General features: G+C 42.9%; 3 protein-coding genes across 3 annotated transcripts; 2 read left to right on the top strand and 1 right to left on the bottom strand.

Annotated features, from left to right (window-relative positions):
* Positions 1-1,735: 1,735 nt before the first annotated feature.
* LOC100840431 (transcription factor HEC3) lies at positions 1,736-3,017 on the top strand. The gene has a single exon (XM_010238096.2). The coding sequence runs from the start codon at positions 1,910-1,912 to the stop codon at positions 2,783-2,785; it is 876 nt and encodes a 291-aa protein (XP_010236398.1). The 5' UTR covers positions 1,736-1,909; the 3' UTR covers positions 2,786-3,017.
* Positions 3,018-12,390: 9,373 nt separating this feature from the next.
* Positions 12,391-13,725, top strand: LOC100829209 (proline-rich receptor-like protein kinase PERK2). The gene has a single exon (XM_003573223.4). It carries the CDS (start codon positions 12,504-12,506, stop codon positions 13,521-13,523), a length of 1,020 nt encoding a protein of 339 aa, XP_003573271.1. The 5' UTR covers positions 12,391-12,503; the 3' UTR covers positions 13,524-13,725.
* A 101-nt stretch (positions 13,726-13,826) lies between these two features.
* LOC100828910 (chromatin assembly factor 1 subunit FAS2 homolog) lies at positions 13,827-18,678 on the bottom strand. The gene is made up of 13 exons (XM_003573222.4): positions 18,438-18,678; positions 18,168-18,279; positions 17,956-17,982; positions 17,135-17,207; positions 16,941-17,044; positions 16,617-16,831; positions 16,444-16,543; positions 16,268-16,334; positions 15,762-15,850; positions 15,538-15,676; positions 15,333-15,433; positions 14,773-14,934; positions 13,827-14,228 (listed from the first exon to the last, which is right to left on the bottom strand). Exons 1-13 carry the CDS (start codon positions 18,549-18,551, stop codon positions 14,020-14,022), a joined length of 1,512 nt encoding a protein of 503 aa, XP_003573270.1. The 5' UTR covers positions 18,552-18,678; the 3' UTR covers positions 13,827-14,019.
* Between the last annotated feature and the right edge of the window lie 2,427 nt (positions 18,679-21,105).

The following is a 21,105-nucleotide window of genomic DNA, read 5'->3' as shown; positions in this document are numbered from 1 at the left end:
TTAACCTAGCTTGTTGTGCAATGGATTCGCGGCCTCCCCAAATACAATCCTATATCTGACTATTTTTCGGTATTTTACTACCATTAAGTGGTAGAACAACACACACCAAATCAAAAAAGTGATATGCGACATCCTTCGGTAATACTCTAGGGCGTGTATGAGAAGGAAATTCAACATTTTTGTTTTTTCATCCCCGCTTCATCAAAAGGAGTTAACCTGAAAATATGGTATGCCAACCGGTCGACACAGAAATAATGCCCCCCCCCTCCCCCCGCTCTTCCAACTCATCAATGGCACGACTGGAGCGAAAGTGACAAGTCAAGGGAAGAGTTTTGATGAGAAAATCTGGAAAACTAGGGTAGACCTGCATCATAAGACGCATTGAGCTTCGTTTTCTCCTAGAGGAGAGCTCAGGGCGAGGTAGAAGAAACATATCCTTGAAATGAATAATCCACAAAACCTATATGGTTCTCTCGCTAGCTTCGATTAAAGAAACTAAAATTCAAACGGAAAACAATACATCTTCGGTCGGAAACATTTATATAGTTTTGTTCGCTCGAAAAAAATGGAATTAAAAAACCAGTCTTCGTCTTCGGTCGATAAAATCCTACGGCCCTAGGATCCAGAATAAGTGTACACATACCCATAAGATAGAGTATCATACTTATGTAAAGACCTGAGAGAAGAAGAAGAGAATGGGAAATAACCCAAAAAAGAAAGAATAGGGAAGGCAGAGAGGAGAGAGAAAACAAAGGAAGGAGTAGGAGAGAGAGGCCTAGGGATGCGCGAAAGGCTGCAGGCGTTCACGAGGGGGCCGGTGGCATATGCATCACTCTAGTAGCTTGCATATGCATGCGTTCTACTGTACTGCTGCCCTTTTTTCTTTCTTTCTTCCTCCTTCCTCCTATTCCTATGCCTAGAGCATAGCTAGCTCCATCATGATCATGTCATGGGTACGATTTTCTTTTCTATGCTCTCATGACAACGGGTTTCCATATTTAGTAACCCCTCCATATCCATTCATGAGTACATATACATAACTTGACCCCACCACTCTCTCTCTCCCTAACTTAGGGTATGTGCTCATGTAGTTAGTATAGGTCATCAGGGCAACTCCATCAGGCCGACCCAAACAGAACGCTTTTCGTTGTTGTATTGGTCTGTTTGGATCGTGGGCTGGACAGAAAATAGCCCCAATCCGCATTCGTCTGTTTGGGTCGGGCAATGTGTCCAGTGAGGCGACCCATTTCACACTTTTTTTTTACAAAAGATAGCCATTTCATATATAGTAGATGAAAGTGCTTACATATATAGATGAAACAACTACCGCATAAAATTAAAACTACTACTCCCTCCGTCCCATATTAAGTGTCCAAATATTAGATGTATCTAGACGCTTTCTAGGCATAGATACATCCATACTTGGACAAATTTGAGACACTTAATATAGGACTGAGGGAGTACGTATAAATCGTGAGTGATGATTGATCCCCGGCACCATGCAATAAATCCTTCTCCCCTTCATTCGGACACACTCATCATTTTATTTTTACCTAGGCATGCATCTCTAGCTTCCTCTAGCTCTATAGTAGCTTACCTCACAAAAGCATCACCATATCAGCTATAGCTGAGCTGAGTACGTAAGAGTACATTTAATCGGTCGAGCTAGCTACTAGGTATGTATATGTAGGCCTTCTGCTCCATTCCTCTATAAAGCCTTCCCTTATGTGACCACTCATGGGCTCTCTCTTTCTCTCCATCTCTACCTCTCGATCTCATAGCGCTAGCTAGCTAGTCACTTCCACCGGAGTTAGTTAGCTAGCTAGCCAGTGTAATTCCAGAGAAGGAGCTCGGGTTCGTCTTCTTCGTCTCCGGCGGTCTCGCTTGGGCTTGGCCGGGCGGCGGTGAGATGGACAACATGAGCACCCATCATCAGAACTCGAGCAGCAGCGCGAGCTCGTGGGATCTCGACATGAGCCTCGGCACCCACCACCATCCTCTCCTCTTCGACCACCACCCCTCCGCCGCCGCCGCTCCCCCTCCGCAGCCGCAGCAGCCATTGATACCCTTCCACCTCCACCACCACCACCATCTAGCAGACCCTTCCCCTTCTTCTTCCTCCCCCCACTTCTTCCATGGCCTCGAATTCCACCACCAACAAGAAGAGATTCAGATGAGGCCGCCGCCGCCGCCGCTGCAGCAAGAGCAGCAGCAGGGAGCGGCGGAGGAGGCATTGACGGCGGCGGAGGCGGAGGAGGAGCTTGGGGCGATGAAGGAGATGATGTACCGGATCGCGGCGATGCAGCCGGTGGACATCGACCCGGCCACCATCAAGAAGCCCCGCCGCCGCAACGTGCGGATCAGCGAGGACCCGCAGAGCGTGGCGGCGCGCCACCGCCGGGAGCGGATCAGCGAGCGGATCCGGATCCTGCAGCGGCTCGTCCCCGGCGGCACCAAGATGGACACGGCCTCCATGCTCGACGAGGCCATCAGGTACATCAAGTTCCTCAAGCGCCAGGTCCAGGACCTCCAGTCGCCACCGGCGCCGGGGACGACGACCACCACGGCGGCGGCGGCGTATCATGGATCAGGATCAGGAGCTGGGCCGAGCAGGCCGCCGGCGGCGTTCCTGGCTGGGCCGATGGTGGATTGGGCCGCGGGGCTCACGGCGGCCAGGGGGGAAGTGCATGGGCCGAGCTCCGAGTCCACGAGCTCGTCCTCCATGGGCGGCGCGCTCGGCTTCGGCTTCAGCGGCGGCGGGCAGAGCAGCCATGGGATGCACTGAGGAAGAACAAGAAGAATTAATCGGCTGTGTTCTATAATAGGCGACGGATGCATGGATTAACTAGCTACTAGCAAGCATGTTCTTGGATCAATCAATATATGATGATGATGACTAGCAGCAGAGAGGTAATTTTGATTTAATTTCCTCCTAGCTAGTTCCTTCTTCTTTCTTCTTCCTCTTCTTCTTTGAGAGTTTGTTCATGTACTGCTGTTGATCGATCAATATCAATGTTTTCCTATGAGGATGGATAATTAAGTACAATTTAATTATTTTAATAAGATTAATTAGCTAGGGTTTGTGCCATGCCATGTGATCATCGTCCATCTTACTTAATCTTACGGTCAACTTTTGTACTACCACTTCTTACTTCAACTTATATTTTTCTGAATGAGTCTTCATTTGCCAAGAAATTCATTTCTCAAGCTGACCTCCGGCCCAGAACAAAAGAACAAAAAAAACATTTTCTTTGTTTCTTTGCTTTGGAGATCATGCATGTAGTACACAGTAGTCTCTGTGTATACAAATATAAATCTCTGCATGATAGCTTGGGCAGAAGCATGCATGTTGACTACTACTCCTGCTCCAGTACGACTCACATGCATTTATTTGGTTAGTTACTTGCCTGCACTCTGCCTCTGTCATGCTGAGATCATATCAGTTACTCTAGTAACCAACAATCTCTCTCTATCAGTTATTTTGAGAGAAAATAATATATGTTGGCATATCTCTACATGATATAGCTAGGTTCTTTGATGAGATAATACTAGTAGGAGTAGTAGGGGTAGACAGGGGGTTGGAATTATTGGTGCAAGGTATTCAGTGCCATGGTCAGTCATGAGTGGCGAGGTGCTGAATTTCATGCATCATCCAGCTAGTAGTAAAGAAAGCTGCCCTTCTTTGTTTCATCTCGTTGGAGATCGAGTTCCCAGAGAGATCAGAAGAGATGAAGAGATGCAAAATCCAACAACGACAGCCATTGAAGAAAAGCTAGCTAGCAGCTGTACCTTCCTTCCTTCCTTCTCTGACCATGACCACCTCATCATCTCATCTCATCTCATCTCATCCATCTACTACTACCTAGCTAGCTAGCTAAACTTAAATAGACTGTACAGCTCTAGCTCTAGCTCTGCAGTACAGTGTATATATACTCATAATTTATACCACACTGACAGGAATATGAATATGAAAAGCTGCACGTACGTACGCATTGATCGATCCAGTTCATGTACTCTCTGGTTTATGCTCTCTTTTTTTTGTTGCCGGTGACACATTTTATTGAATTGCATTTGTGCGTTCTTGAGACAATTTTTCCTAGAGACTTGGGGATGCATGTGTTTCTGCCTGTGGTGGGCAGTTGACAAGAAAGTTTGTGATGTGATTAAGTGCATTGTTTCTTTTGGGCTGTACATTTCAGGATTGAAGAAAGTTTGTGATGTGATTAAGTGCACGCAGAGTGGTATTTCATGTAAATTGAGATTCATTAGTGTTAATACTAGTGGTACATCAACCTATCTATTTTGGGGAAGAAAATGGTTTCACATAAAGTAGTTTATATTATGGCATTTGTTTGGAATGATTGCTGTACTACATGTGTTATTCTGGATAATAATGTAAGTTGTTGTTGCTTAATTTTTTATTTCCTCAAATTGATTCGAATAAACATTAATTAATTTGTAAAGTCCCCCTTTCTATATCATAGTCCCCCTTTCTATATCATAGTTTAAGCCATGCATGCTTAATTTTACATGTCATATTAGGTTATTTAGAGTAGAAAATAGTTTAAAAAATATAATAGTAATTAGAACATTTCAGATTACACTTCAGATATTGGTTTGATACATGATCATTAATTAATTTGGTTTCTGAGTACGTGCGTGTGTGATGTTAAGCCCTGTAATTTTGCCAAATGAGGATTATGTATATGTAGCTGCTAGATGCATGGTAAGTATACTATTATCTTATGTATTATTGTAAACCTCTCCAAAGTTGCTTAGTTGTATGAAATATTGCAGATCAGTCTTGTACTGGCACATTCATTAAAACAACACTATTTTTTGTGTGGTGAAGTTGCAATTATTAATGCACACCAAAGAAATACATCTATCACACAATTTGACCATCAAACATAAGCAAAATCTTGGCAATCGTTAGTTTTCAACGTCAAACTGAGAATATGTACAGCTAGCAACACAATACCGTACCAAGTACACAACTTTGACTATATGTTAATTTGGACATGTGACACAAGCTATATGTATGCTTGTGTGAAGCACATATGCAGATTCTACACCTTAAAAGGCAGACATATGCCATATTATATCACAATGTGTACATAAAAACATATAAATATCGTAGTTCATCCCATTTCGGCACAAAAAAAGGTTGGCCGATTTGTTTTCCAAATTTGGCTCATCCAAAAGAGGCAAGACCATATATGCAATCCACCATGATAGAGCTAGACTAAGGTTTAATCGGCATATTTTCTTCTCTATGTTATGGAACCATGTTGCACTACATTTCTCATGTATATCTAACTAAGATCCATGAACTATTAATTTGCTAGATTGCAAATTAATCTAGATATAATTCGAACCAGAACGAAAGAGATCGAGCAACTTATATGTTGGCATATTTCAATTAATGGTTAGTATTCCTTTTCTCAATTTCTCCAATATATCTTTAGTTGCTAGAGCAATGCTAAATTGTGGAGGTTTTACAAAATTATGGTGTGCATGCCGATGGACTAGCTAGGATGTAAGTTTCAGTGCGGTATGTACGTACGTCGGCCTTATCATAGAACACCATCATACACTTGACAAAAGCAGCACATGAACATCTTTTAAATAGTTTTGGTCACCTCATGGAGCATGACCTGGCTACTCTTATGTCGGATTCGGGAGGAGGGCCTGAAGCTCTCGACTCTAGCTGGAATCAGGAGGAGGGCCTGAAGCTCTCGACTTCGATCCTTCCAAGCCTAACAAGGTCTCTATATAGGAGAGGGATGAGAGCCCCTCTTGAAGTTTATTCAAGATATGAGATGAATGAGATTACATGACATTGACCTTGGCTACTTTTGAGGGAGAGAAAAAGGAGAGGGTCGGAAGGGTAGTCCAATGATTCGCCATGGACCAAGTGGTGGTTAATATTGCACTTCCCCAACATATATATTATCAAACCTAGCTAGTGACTTTCTTACAGTCTTAGTTTACATGCACACCTTTATATGGATAAGTGAAGTGTTTAATTTTATTTTCATGTTGTCGATGATCAAGCTATCACTTAGAATAAGGGTGTCCTTGTGCTCAAGAAAAAGGATTAATTTTAACTAGAATGGTATTTTCGATGACAGAGTAGGGTGAGCCGAACCTAAGAGGTAGTGTACTCTCTGCAATAGAAATAAAACCATCGATCGTTTGTTTAACTAAACACACCATGTAATCATTACGCTTATACTATGGAATATGCACAACGAGTCATGTTTTCAAAATAAATGACTGGATGACCTGGTATTGCTAGCTATGTCACTAATCTGCACCGACATGTTCACATTACTGTTAGGTAAAATTAAGGTGTTTTTCGATCATATTAATTTTGCAGACCTAAATTTTTTATTTGTACTAAACAGAAACTGAAGACTTAATTAGCTAGCCTCTTGCTAGCAACAAAAATCTGGAAAAATGCATGTATGTATATCCATTCATAAATCTGGATGATCAATAAGAAACAATATACCACCCTGGCTAGCTTCTGACATTGTAATATAGTGTATGTGTGCACCTATCTACAAGTTTGGGTTAAATTTATGTTTCTGATCCCTGCAGTACGTAGCAGCACACATCAGTAGACACTGTTCCAGTCTCCACATCCACATACGTATGTGTACAGCAATAAAATACAAGCTCCTGTTAGCCTGTCGTCCGGCCTGCCTGTCTTCAGATCATCGATCGTGTGTGGCATGCATGCTAGCCGTTTCTGTGTGTAAAGGCTGCAAGATCCGGCCAGATATTCGTTAGAGAATTTGTTCCGACATGTGTGTTACATGTGTCAAGCATATATGAAGATTATAGATCTAGCTAGCTACTGTGAGCCGATCAAAATTAAGGGAAAGGGTTATTATATGTTTCATATCTCAAACTAATTTCTTATTGCACGAACGATCTTAAGTATTTTGTATCAGCCTAATGCATTAATATATTGCCCGGTATCGGGAAAAAGTATTAATTGTTGAACTGATGATTAAGCTAGCTGTCGTGTGCATTCGCCAACAATTATAGTGTACTGCTTTATGATCACTATAACCAAATAGAGGTATTTGAACTATAACAGTTTTCTATGCCAATCTTCAAAATTTCCCTTAAAAGAACACAATGCGCATGTGTTGAACATGGGCATGCATGTTAATTGGTCCAGAGAATATTTGCTTGCTGTTCAACATATATATGCACATGCATATATGCATTACACGAGCAGCTAGAGCAGAAAGATTTGATTTTGTAGGCCCTTGCAGCACTGGTTAGCAAATGATGGATAGACTACTAGCCGATTCTAAAAGCAAATAGTTGGCGCGAGATGTTGCTTCTCATGTCTGAAAGTGACTCCCAAACATGTATACATGATCAAGAGCATGCACATATGACATATACATGTGCATGGTGATGCATGATAGCTAGGATCTTGCCCAATTAATCATTGAAACATGCATGCAGCTGGTTCAATTAGGACATACATTAATTGGATCTTGTGATAACCTGAAAACTGTGCACCTAGCTACAGAATGAATGCCTGGAAAAAGGCATGTCTTGAAATCAGTTTTTTTTATGCATGTATGAGAGAGATGGAAGTTAGCTGAATATGTATGGATGTAGCTACTTTTTTCTTTTTTGGTACTTGAAATGGTCAGCCTCTGGCTGCATGCAAAACCTGCTGCGATGATCATATGATGTGTGTGAGACAGAGACCAAAGTAGAAGCAAGAAGGAGGAAAAAAGCATCTCTGTCTATTAATAAATGTCCATGCATATATGTATGTATGTAAAGCCCCGGGGCTGCTGGCTGGGCCCTTTCTTTCTCTGTCCATGAAATACTTTTGACGATAAAAGGAAAAGAAAGAAAGGTCTGACGAACAAGCTATAGGCAAAGGAGAAGCACAAGAGTGTCCACAAGAGGACAGGCATCTCTCTCTATCTATCTCTCTAGATCGATCCCTCTCTATATCGAGCTGCATATATAAAAGGTTATCTAGCTACCTATCTATGGATCGGAAGGGCTGCAATGACTCATCTCAGAACTGACACGAGAGCCAATCATGCAAATTAACAGAAATGCATCATCGATCGATCCAAAGTACGTTCATATATGAATTGATGCATTCATTTCATACCTACGTACTCCCTCTGTCCAACAAAAGATGTTTCAAGTTTGTCAAAATTTGCATGTATCTAAACATGACTTAATGTATAGATGCATTCAAATTTAATCAAAATTGAGACATCCTTTGTTGAACGGAGGAAGTAAATAGTTATCCTGCTGAAGCAGTGAAGCTATATATACAGCTAGCTCGATAGATCCATCGGTAACGCCAAACCCGGCGCAAACGATAAAAAAAAAAAGAGAAGAGAATTGCATGAATTTATATATAGTATATATACTGTGTACAAACTTTTGTTTCTATCTCTTCTTCAGATCCAAGATTGATGCAGTACAGATTTAGCTAGAGACGAGCTACATACTGTGTAGAAACTTTTTGTTTTTATCTGAGCTTCTTCTTCTTCAGATGGATCGAATTAATTGAAGACGACGATGCCTTTCAGGCTTTAAAATATAGTGTAGCAGAAAATGCGAATAAATACAATGAATGACAACCTAAGCTTGCATGCACGGACAGTACATGCATGCTGGCCTGTCACATGTCAACGTACTATACCCTAGCTATCTTTTATGGACATATTTAACCAATTTGGTGGATCTGGGAACAGTGTAATGTACGGCGCCGGCAGCATTTAGCTCCATCGATCTTCAATAATTCGAACGATCGATACTGTAGAGCTAGCTTGGGTACATTACGTGTGCTCCCAAATGCGAATACAGCAACTTTACTTTAATTTAATTTACGGCCAGAGACCGATGGATGGATCGACCAGACCATTATTGGTTGGGGATCGATCAGGCATGCATGAATTTCATATTCATATGTGAGCGGCGTTGAGAAGTCGCCATCAGTGCCGGCCGGCCATGCATCCGCAATGTACAGGAGATAAGCTAGCTACGATTCATGATTGTTCTAGGTAGGTTGGTAGCTAGCAGGTCACGTATATATATACAGATCCTTCTTCTCAGTTTACCTCGGCATAGATATATAGATCTCTTGCTCAACCGTATATATGCTTATATGTACATGGTAGTACTATGGTACGTGCAGAAAAACAAACCGAAAGAAGCAACTATCCGAGGATGATACTCACTTTGTTCCTTAGAGAATGACTCCAAATTATTTCGAGGTTTAACTTTGAACAATAGATAATGATATATATGGGCATGGTGCAAGGTCTGTGAGGAGGAGACAGAAGGGAAGATGAAACTTGATTTTTTTTTTTAGAAAAATCCTGACCGGAGAGGCAGGGGCGGAGGCACAAAAATAATATAGGAAGAGCCATAATGAAAGAGATGATTTATTATGGAATGCAAAACATAAAAATATAGTTTATATGATGAAAATGCATGGGCTGTATATTTAAGCGCTTAAGTAGAAATTCTAAATCTTAGGCGGACTAGGGACTCTACTGGTCTCCTCCGCCCCCGAGAGAAGGTCGAAGGGGAGAGGAAGAAACGGACAAAGATGAAAGAAAAAAATAGTAATGATGAAGGGTGGAGGGGCCGGGGTCGGAGGAAGAGAAGATGAAAAAAAATGTGTAATAAAAGGGGAGGAAGATGGAAAAAGGGTATGTAATTTGTAGCTTTTTTTTCCTCATCTTTGGAAACAAGTAATAGTAGGTCTTGAAAAGTCGTAGGATATCACGATTTGAGGGAGGTATACACAAGGGGCCCACAGGTACAGTGAGTGGTGAGATGGGCGGGACCCAGCGGAAACTAGGATGTTTGTATCTTTCTCATCGTCTCCATCGTCGTCGCATGCATGCATTATATGTCACCAACAACGGCCGCCTGTTAAAGGCCGGCAGCCCATGCTTTAATTTGCCTCTTCTTGAGCTAGCCTTTTGTTGTCCGGCCGGCCATGCATGGACACGTACAGGCCAGGCCGACACACATGTTTTCGATCCTCGACATTGCATGCATACCAACGAACGTACGTACATCTCGTGCACTAATTTGGAAAAGGGAACATGCATGCGTGTACATATAACCTACGTATATTAGTCATGTATGTGTACAAGCGATCGAGAGAAGAGCAATCAAATACTCCATCCTTTTCATAATTCTTGTTTCAAATGTGATCAAAAATGATGTATCTATTCATAAAAAATGTCTACATACATGTAAGATTTTGACAAGAATTATGGAACGGAGGCGTAAGTACACACGAATATAAATGTAGCTAGCAACGTACACTCATCAATTGGATTCGATCTTCGTCTCGATCATATAGGACATATATGCATGATAATTTCTCATTTAACTTTATCTTAGATCGAGTGTACTTTGATCTAGTGGACAGATATAGTAAAAGGAGAGAAAAGGCAGTAGTTAGAAGCATCACAAATGAAGGAATTAAGAACATGCCCATAAAGATCGAAGACAACTAACTGAGGCAGAAAGGACATACTTACATACATGCTCCCCTTCCCTTCCAGTATTCATTGTGCTGAGATGCAGAGTGTGCCTTTTGGTGGCCTTTAATTTTGGAGACTCCAAAAATGCACATACTCAAGAATAAAGCTAAGCAAAAACTAGAAACCTGACCAGGCCTCGCCTAAAGAAGCTCAAAAGACAGAAATAAAGATGCACACAATCCTAGCATTCATTCCTGCACTACCGGACTGTATCTGTGTATTTTGCTACAAAAAAGAACTGACATCATATATTTCTGCTTTCCCAAGCACCTGGAATTGGTAACATCGGCATTACCTTTCTTTGTTCCTATATATATGGCCGGTAAGACTTTGGACAACTCCATGGCTGCCTTTTAATTGTACTGCATGTTCCTTTGGCCATATGGTACTTGTCCTTTTTGGGGGGTCGATTCATTGCAAACCGGCCAAGGACCTTGCTTTAAATTGTCCCCTTTTTGTTCTCTTCAGGTTTATTGGGCTGGACCGTGTGTTAATGGGTCAAATGGTTAAGAACAATACTTGCCCTTTCATCAATCTTATCAGCGTACTGTACAAGTCCAAAACAAGCGGTGGCCCAATAAGGAAATAATCGGTCTGGGCCTAAAGGGCAGTGCTACCCCTCTCTTTTCGATCATTTGGATGATGATGCTAAATGGGCCGCAAATGCAGTCTATCCTATGTGTCACTGTGTTGGGCTGTCCGCTATCTTTATTTTCCTTCTCTATTGTACTGTACTTTCTTTTTTTTCGCTCAAAAAATTATACTGTAGTACTCCTACTTTCTTTTATGAAATAAGACAAAATCGTTGTTCTCAAAAAAGAAAAGAAAAAACTCATGGACACACATCACCACATGCGCCTACTTAGACATTATGTACTGACGAAATGTGGATTCATAAAGTTTGAAGATCGACGATGTCATCACGGACGCCACATCTATTCACAGAGAAGAGCAATGCTTGGTTCTTAGCTGGCGCTTCTTCAGCTTCGGCTATACAAACACCAGAGTAAATGCACTCTGTTTACTCCTTAGTAAGTAAATCTGTCGACCAAAACGAGATCTCAGAAAAAAAAAAAGCACCACTAATTTCAGTTAACCCGTCTGAATCCAAACGTCACCGCCATCGGCATCACCCTGACAGTTTCATCTGCAGTGCATAGCAGCAGCGAAACGTGCTGACTGATATTATCGACAAGACGTTTTCGCAATGTAATCGTGGATGAAATCCTTTGGCTGATGGCACCTTTCCTCCTTTGTGGACGAAATTGGTAAGGAAGGAAGAAGATGGCCTTGCAACACACTCAACATGCGATTTGCTCGATCGCTTACAAGCCATACTCTTTCATACTCTCACTGTCTCATATGCAGCTGGTCCGTCAGATCGATCGGACGGCCTCCAAGAACAGCGTCTGCGTGTGATCCAACGATCCACGTAGATCATAAAATTTTTTTTACAGGTAATGATCATAATTGTTATGATGATGATGATCCATATGGCACGAAATTTTGAAGAGAAGGAACCCATAATGATATAGTTATCGGCGTCTTGTGTAGCCTTGTAGGTAGGATTTTCATTAGGATCTTAGGATGATGACCAAAGTAGCAAAAAAAAAAAAAGCAGGGTAGAATGGGCGGCGGGCAGCTACATGGGCTTTGATGCCAAGAAACAGAAGGATTGTACCTTGTTTAGAAGCAACGTACCCCACCCCAGCTCAAAGCCGTAGCATGGCAGCCAAGTCACTCAAATCTTCAAACCACAACACACTCCTCGTCCCTTCTCTTTCCCTCCCATACTTACATATATAACCACATGCATGCTCTTGCTCACCACCACAGCTCACTCCATCCATCCATCATCTGCCATTGCCTCACCTACAGCAGCAGCAGCTAGCATTTCCTTTGAGCATTGTTAGATAGCAAGGTCGTCCGGCGATGGCCTTCAACCCTAACCCGCCGGGCCTCGGCTTCCCCTTCCCGTTCAACTCACCGCTGAATACTAACGCTCCTCCGAACCCTTTCGGTCCTAGGCCGCTGCCACCACGCCCTCAAGCCCCGCCGCCACCGCGACCGCCGCCCGTTCAACCCCCACCGCCTCCCCGCCGTGCTCCACCTCCGCCTACGCAGCCACCTCCTCCCCGCCGTGCTCCACCTCCACCCACTCAGCCCCCTCCTCCACGCCGTGCGCCACCTCCGCCTACTCAGCCCCCTCCACCCCGTCGTGCCCCACCTCCGCCTCAGCCGCCACCCCCACCTCGGCGTGCGCCACCTCCGCCTACGCAGCCTCCACCCCCGCCACGCCGTGCCCCGCCTCCGCCCTCACCACCGCCACCGCCTCGCCGTGCTCCACCCCCACCATCACCGCCCATCAGACCACCGCCGCCGCACCCACTAGCCCCGCCACCGCCACCTATCAGCCCGCCACCACCACCACCTAGCCCTCCACACCACATGGTCATCATCGTTGTGTTCGTCTCAATAGGTGGCCTCCTCCTGCTGGCGTGCCTCGCCGCCTTCTGTTGGCACAAGAAAAAGGGGAGGAAGACAGAAAGGAAGGCCGAGGTGTTGAACTTCAGCGACCATGTCCATGTCCACAAGTCGACCATGTCAGGACCCGAGGACTCCAAGGTCGTCAGGCTGACAGTTGACGAGGATGTCAAGTTCCAAGAGGCGGTCAAGAAGTCTGAAGCCGTTGGCGAGGCATCGAGCAACGCAGCAGCAGGGTTGGCACCATATCACAGCACCTGGTTCTGGCACAAGAAACATGAGAGCAAAGAGGAGCAGAAGGCAGAGCTCATCAATGTCACAGGACACATCCATGTTGATGAGAAGATTGTTGAGGGGCCTGACGGCAAGAAGATCGAGATACTTTCAGAAGATGAAGATGTCAGATTTGAAGAGGCGGATAATGAAGAAGTATCCGGTAAATCAAAGACGCGCATTACCAAGTTCTAAGAGGAGCCATGGCGCACAGAATCTGCTGCCAAGTTGGCCTACACTGGACACTTCAGCTTGAGGAAATGACCAAATCCAACACTGCATGCATTTATTTTGATAAGATTGTATCTTCTTTCGTGTGATTGAAATAAGGCGTCACAGACCCAATCTGATTGAATGGAATATGTAATTAAAGTTGCCAGCAGTTGCATATGAACAATTTATGCCTGTAAATGGTTTCATTAACGAAAATGTGCACCAAAAAAGGAGCACTGTTAAAAAGGGCGTTTCTGGATTCATGCTAATTAATACACGACAAAATGTGTTCATAGGTAACATAGACTTTTCCATATAATTTGATCCATATCATGAGTAGAAAATGGATATGTGGGACTGTGGGAGGTGAACACAGCAGCGGGCTACATTTCTTTACAGGGTGGCCTAAACATAGTTTCCAGTACTTGTTATCACTACAGAGTACAGAGGATATCATGATCCTAACTATTTCTGCTACTTAGTTAATTGCAATGGGAGTAATTCGCTTCTTATTGGGCTTACTCGACGTGCTATTCTTAGTTGACGCAGGTGGTGGTGTCACTTCTACGGACACAGGATTAGCTTCCATCTTAGCATTGCTGGCACCAACATCAACTTCCATACTGTCTACCTTTGATGGCTTTGCCTGTTCACAGGTCGCATTTCCTTCAGTAACCTCCTTTGTTCCTGAGAATTTTGAAGAATAAGAACAGTCACTAGAGGAAAATGCATGTTAAAAGGAACAAAGATAGCCAAGCTATGTAGCATGCAGATTCAGATTGTGACTGCCTGTTATGCACAGCTATTATACAATCTTTATAATCATAACCTGTACTTGGTCCTCGGATGCATAAACTGTTTTTCATGCGAGCATAGTACTTTCCAGTAACTAAAACAAGCACAGCAGAGACCCATTTGATTTGATCGAGTATAATTGTTGTTGTTGACATTGTGTATGAGCAACTTCTGTTCTATTAACGAGGCGTGGTTGCATGTTATAACAAAAATCTGTTTATAATTTTATATGGTTGCTTCAATGTGTGCCATGGTCAGAAAGTAAGATTCTGGGGCCAGAGCTGAAGGCAGACACAGGTGGAAACTAAATTTCTTATAGGCTACTGTAAAAGTGATTGTCAGTATTTCTGGTCACTACAGAGGATACCATAATCCTAACTACTTCAGCTACTACGTTGATTGCAACATGAGTAAAATTGCTCCTCAGTAGGCTTACCCAATGTGCTGTTTTTGGCCAATGCTGGTGGAGGTGTCGTAATATCCACAGGGCAGGCTGCGGTCTTAACTTTGCTCGTACCAACATCAACTTCCATGCTGCCTACTGTTAATGGTTTTGTGTTTTTGCATGTGACATTTCCTTCTGGAACTTCCTTTTTCCCTGGAGATGTTCAGAGAATTGGACCGTCAGAAGAGTATCTTCAAGTAAATATGTCAGAACAGACCATGACAATATATGAATGGTGCAATGTGCGCATTGTAAAGGTGTGGCATGTATAGCTGCTATCGCATCCTCAGATTAATAATAGCAGTGTAAAAAAAACATATGCAGTTAGCTCATCAAAATGACTTCTTTATCACTTTGTAAGACTTATAGCTTCTATCAGCATGCGATTACTCTACCTCTGTGTTAAACCATGCATTGCAGGATGTTGTATCACAGGATCAGATGCACTGTTGAGGCATTGGGACCATGGTACAAAGAAAGGGGCAAGAGCAATATAGAGGAATAGACAGGACAGAGAAGTGACATAGTATAAAGGAATAGATAGAAAATACCAGGGAGGATATGTGGATGCCCCAGTTCCTCATTCTCGAACTCAATAATAGTGCAGTAGCCATCTCGTGATGACAATGCCAGGTACTTTGCATCAGAAGACCTGGTAGAATAAATTGAAGATGATTTTTTCAACTCCGATTTGAATGACAAACAAGAATTTCCTCTCCAGCCAACAGAGAAGACTTTAGAAGAAAAACTACTTACCATGAAACATCTGTAATTGCGGCATAATGTAGACCAGCGTGTATTAGAATTGGAGCAGCACTTTCAGTGTCATAGACATAAAGAGAGTTCAGTGTAGCAACAGCGAAAACAGCTCTGTAAGGAAGCTTGAATAAACCATCTGCAGCGATATAGTAGTTCAGTTTCAATGTAATAGACCAGTTAAACTGTGAGAATCTCCAAATGGTGCAAAGCATTTGAACTACCTGAATGAGATCCACGGAGGCTGAAAAGAATAGGGCAAAAACGAACTGCTACTATAGCTTTACTTGCACCAGGGAGTTGTATCGCAGGCCTGTGGCGCCAAACAAGTTAGTTATCCGCTGAAGCCTTAAGATGTTATGAATTTAGCACATCTCTAAGAAAACAATACATTTATTTTTAGCATCCTAACACAACTAAGAAATCAAAGACCTCCAAAAGCTTAGGACATAACTTTCCTCCTATAACCGAGTTTAAGATGAAGTTGATTTCTTGTTTCACTAGAAACTGAAGTTTATTTAAATTTCCAGAAACACCAGGGGTGTACAAGTTTTGGAAGCATCCACAAAACTTATTCCCATTTACTGGTCATTGGATGTTTGGGAACAAATTAGTGATAGAGCTCATGTGATGCTTCAGTTTTCATTTTGTGTTGGTGACTTGGTATAAGTACCAGCTGAACTCAATGGCAGGAACATAGTGGTGTTACTACAAGTATTAGATGTGCTACCTTGACAGGTCTCTTCTTGATATTACATAAGCAGTATTAATCACTTCGGATGAGTATTTGCATAGGCCTGGTTGAGATAGAAAAGAGAGGCAAGCTTGTCAATGGGGTATGACTGACAATGCCAGTGAATATGATGAAGATAAGGTAATTATATGCAAATGGTAAAATAATTGTACCTGCTGGCAGTACCAGAAAAGACCCATCAGGTGACCATGCCAACCTCCGGAAGAAAGATGGTAATGTCTCATCATGAAACATATGAGTTTTAACCGGTGGCTGCAAGATAAAGTATTACACTACTTGTTGAATGCATACCCAAAATATGTAGGCTAAAGTACATCAAACAAACCTTGGACTCGTCGTGACTTTGATGTTCAGCCTTCACTAGCGTATGCTGGCACACAAAGTTCATCTTCTCCACATTCTTCGATTTGCCTTGAGGCTTATTTGCATATATTTTACAAGTTCGGTCAGAGCTCAAAGAAGCAATATATTGGCCCAGAGGATCCCATGCCACCCCCTGAACATAATGCAAATGGCCCTCCAACATCTGTTGCACCGCACCTGAGAATGATGGTGCATATCAAACATATAATACAGAAGCCAAAATGAAGGAAACTTTTTCTTGCGTCGTGTTAAAATGAAGGAAACTTCGATTGCCAGTTAGATTTACCTTTATTAGCATCCCATATTATGCAGCTGTTGTCAACTGAAGCAGAAACAAGGAATGAACCATCACTTGACCACTGCAGGTCAAGAACATCCTTACGATGGAACCTACCAAACAAGTAAGGACAAGTTACTTTAGCAAGCATCAAAACCAGTGGGCTGCTTCAAGCAACTACTATGTTCGGGTGGTATTCTCACAATAACGATCTGTGAACTTTCCATGCCTCCCCATCATCAGTTGTATGCAATTTCCACAGGGTAATACCACCACCTACCAATTACAAAACAAGCCAATTTACGTCACCAGAACAAATAATTCACCCGATCAAATAACTACATTGAAGTTGTACTCCTACAGTAGATGTAAATGCTCAAGTTGGTATGTCAAGCATGCTTTTAAGCAGAACTAAATGACTAATAGCAAACATGCTGACCGCTGGAAACCTGACAGACTGGTGATAGGCAGATATTGCTGTGACAGTGTTTACGTTGTTACTCCCTCCATCCCAAATTAAACGCTGTCTTAGATTTCTAAAAAAATCCAAATTAAATGTCGTCTTAGATCTAATCAAGCGCTGCATGTATGCTTTTTATATTACAGAAAGAGTAAAATAGGAAAGCACCCATTCAGTTGGCCAGGAGCACGTCGGTATTGAAGACGTAATTAATGGGCTTCTCTCCTACCGATTCTATTCTTCCGCGTGGATAGCTATGACGCGCCGTGTGCTTTTATCGCCGTGATATGCTCACCTGTGAGCTGGCGGACGGGATATCCATGCATTTTTCGGTGCAGGAATAAATTTCCAGTCAGCAGTTTACACTCAGCCATGACCGTCTTGGTATTCGAAAATTTTCTAAAACGACAAATAAACTGGGAAGGAGGGAGTAGTTTGTTTTTCTAATTTCAAATGGCTCCAAACAAGAGCAACCAATAAATCCCTTCCTTGATTGAATCAGCAGAACTAGCGCCTTTTGTTTCTCAGAGAAAGGAAAAGGGGCAAGCGCTAGATTGAACATACCATCAGCACCGGATGCAAGATTTTCGCCTGCAAATAACCATTGTAAAATATGGGGTTAATTAAGCATATACAAAAAATGGGGTGTTTACTTAAAAAAAGAAAGCTTAGTATACAGAAGAATTGCTCAATTGGAGATGAAAAAAACTAAATATACACCGGCACTGGCTGTGCTCACATAGAAGGAATAGATTTGAAACTGCTTTGCCACCTACCGGAAGGCGAGAAGCGGAGAACGTTGACGGCAGAGCTGTGAGCCGAGAGGCTGCTCACGTAGGAAGCAGACGGGAGCTTCTGGTCCGAATCGTCCGACGCTATCGCCCAGATCTGCAAAGCCAAACGCCATGAATTTCAGGGGGTTACCTAAAGCTGACGGACTTACCCCACCCATAATCCACCCCGAACCATCGAACAGAAGCTCGTAGATCAGCAAGAAACAGGGCAGCGAAGTGACGAGAGGTGGAGGGGGGGCAGAAATGGCGGACCTTGATGTCGTGGTCACCGCCGCCGGTGGCGAGGCGGCGGGAGGCGGGGTGGAAATCGAGCGTGAGCACCGGCTGCTGGTCGTGCCAGTTGATCTGCACCGTGCCGCCCCGCATCGTCCCACCGGTGGCGTCCTCTTCGTCCGAATCGAGTCGCCTCCGAGGCGAGCTGAGGGCTAGGGTTTGGGAAGAAGGCGGGAAAATGGAGGGGATGGGGCGCGCTTCCGCGGAAGACTCGAGGGGATGTGGAGAAGAAAGGAGAATGGGCAATAGAGATGCTGGGCCGATCGATTCTAGTGGGCTGGATTACCGCCCAGTACCTATCTATTACTGCCGGTGCGGTAGTGCCCATAATATACGGCTCGGCCCAATAGCATTGGTCATAAGTACTCCTGGTAGTCTGCAGAAACAACAAAAAATATAGGTTGGCTCAAAAAATATATATAGCTTGTTAAGTCGATTCAAGAAACTTTAGCCACTGGAGAAAAAAAGGGTCACCGTTCCAACCTCCGCCTCTGATAACATATTCGGTGTTAGGTCAGGAGGTAAGGGAAACCACGAATCGTGTTGCCTAGCTATAGTTTTGGTACCTTCGCTGTAACGTTTTGTGTGTTCTTGGTGTGAAACCCCAACAACAGGTGTTGCACATTAAAGTTCTCCCTCCGTTTCTGTCTTGCTAGTACTTTCATGGTCTACTATATGGAGCTTGCGGATCTCATGTCTCGTAATTTCAGTCCTTTTCATAGTCGATTCTGCGATGATGGAACGGTTTGACAGCCTGTTGCGCGAGGGATGTGTCTCCAGCCACAACGCGTTCAACAATATTAGGTTATCATCAATTGGGGTGGGTGGCTCATGCGGCTCTACAAAACCTATGAGGTAATTTGTCCATGTTTTGCAAGTCTGGTCTTCCGTGGTCTCATTGCCAGAGACTCTTAGAAATATCAAGATGTCAATGGCGCGGTTATAGAAGTTGACTATGAAGTTTTTGTGTAAATTTCAGTTTATTCAGAAATCTTTGGTGTCATTTAAATTTTCCGATCTGTTGTACTCACTCAACAAAGTCACATATTTTCGCAAAGGAAGAGTCATCTATGTAATTTTCCTTTTCTTTTTTCTCTCATATAAAATAAATTGTGAAATACTGTTGGCACCCCTTGATAATTAGATCTCACTATATATATGAGTCGCTTGGTAAAAAGGATATACCTGAGTTAACCTTCGGCTGGTGATAGAAATCAAATGTATATTTCTTGATTTACGAGATTTATCAGATAGAAAATCTAGAGGCGATCAGTGACGTGGGAGTGATCCACCGGATCCCCATCTTTGGTATACCCACTACGGCCCAGCATGAAGCCCACTCGGAGGCATACTACAACTCCAGGAGTCCATATGCCCAATCTTGCGACTCAAGACAAGGAAGCTTAAACATAATATATCTCTCTATTTGTGACCGACTTGGCCTTCACCCGAGACCTGACCTCCTCCATATATAAAGGACCAGGAAGGGGGAGCCAAGGAGAACAACTCACAACTCTCTCCCCCGAGAGACAAAATCCCTCATAGAAGCCGCCTAGACGCACTCGTCAGATCCAATCTGTGCATCTAGCCTCCGCAGCTCCATTGTAATCGACTTATCAATATAAGATGACAAGCAGAATGTAGGGGTATTACCTTCCGAGGGCCCCGAACCTAGGTAAATTGTGTACCCTGTGTCCTTGTTAGCCAACGGGATCGCCAACACACACGCATGTCGCTCTTCCTAAACACAAAGCCCCTCGACATGGGCATTGCCGAAGTGAAACTTCGTCAATCAGACCACCAGATACTTAGGGTAGGCAAGATTTATTCTTTGTAAAAAATGTAGACTAAATCCGCATGCCATCTTGCGTTAGCATGCAATAAGTGGATTATTGGATGGGGTGGTTTTCACGGTGGCATGTATATATCACAGGCACGCATGCTCATATCAGTAATGACCACTACTGAATTAAGTTGGTGATGAACATGTCGACTAAATCTTAGCACACTAATGGCTGTATAATCTTGCACAAAAAGATCGAGCAAAAAAGTGAAGGAAAGGATGAAAAGAGAAGGTAAAAGGATAGGAAGGGGAACATAAGTGGGAAAACCTAGCTAGCTAAAATGCACCCACATATTCATAGCCCACCTGAAAAAAGAAGAGAGCACTATCAAATCCAAATCAAATTTTGCAATGGCAATTAATTAACCTAGCTACTAGCTAGGAATTAGTGCAGATTTCGCTATGTATCTGTAGTACTTTAGTTTGACAAATTTATGGATAAATACCTGAAGTATCTGTATACTTTAGTACTTTAGTCATTATATACGTACAAACTTGCATTTCCAGAGAGAGAGAAAGGATGCCACCTCTAATCAACCTGCTAGCTGCACGCAAGTTTCGATAAGTAAGACTGATATACTATGAAAATAGTACTATCAAAGTATACAGTATCAAACTAAGATATTATGATAATATATTTCACAATGAATTTAATCATCTGCGTCTTACATATGTTTTGTTAATCAAAAGATTGATCAAACTTTAGAAAATTTCACAGTTAACAGAAAATATTTGCTTTTTACATTTTAGAATGGAGAGAGTACATAAGTGGGTAGGTAGAGCGGCTAATGTGTCCAGAAGCCA

This window comes from Brachypodium distachyon, chromosome 3 (genome assembly GCF_000005505.3).
Source record: "Brachypodium distachyon strain Bd21 chromosome 3, Brachypodium_distachyon_v3.0, whole genome shotgun sequence".
Taxonomy (NCBI): Eukaryota; Viridiplantae; Streptophyta; class Magnoliopsida; order Poales; family Poaceae; genus Brachypodium; species Brachypodium distachyon.
This window is presented reverse-complemented; position numbering and strand designations above follow the sequence as displayed.

Excerpts from the sequence above, each read along its gene's own strand:
- LOC100828910 (XM_003573222.4), bottom strand. The coding sequence starts at position 18,551 with ATGCGGGGCGGCACGGTGCAGATCAACTGGCACGACCAGCAGCCGGTG. Across the intron at positions 16,832-16,940 it reads AATATGGGATGCTAATAAAG|GTGCGGTGCAACAGATGTTG; the intron begins GTAAATCTAACT and ends CATCATTCTCAG. Across the intron at positions 16,335-16,443 it reads TTTTCTGGTACTGCCAGCAG|GCCTATGCAAATACTCATCC; the intron begins GTACAATTATTT and ends TATCTCAACCAG.
- LOC100840431 (XM_010238096.2), top strand. The coding sequence starts at position 1,910 with ATGGACAACATGAGCACCCATCATCAGAACTCGAGCAGCAGCGCGAGC.
- LOC100829209 (XM_003573223.4), top strand. The coding sequence starts at position 12,504 with ATGGCCTTCAACCCTAACCCGCCGGGCCTCGGCTTCCCCTTCCCGTTC.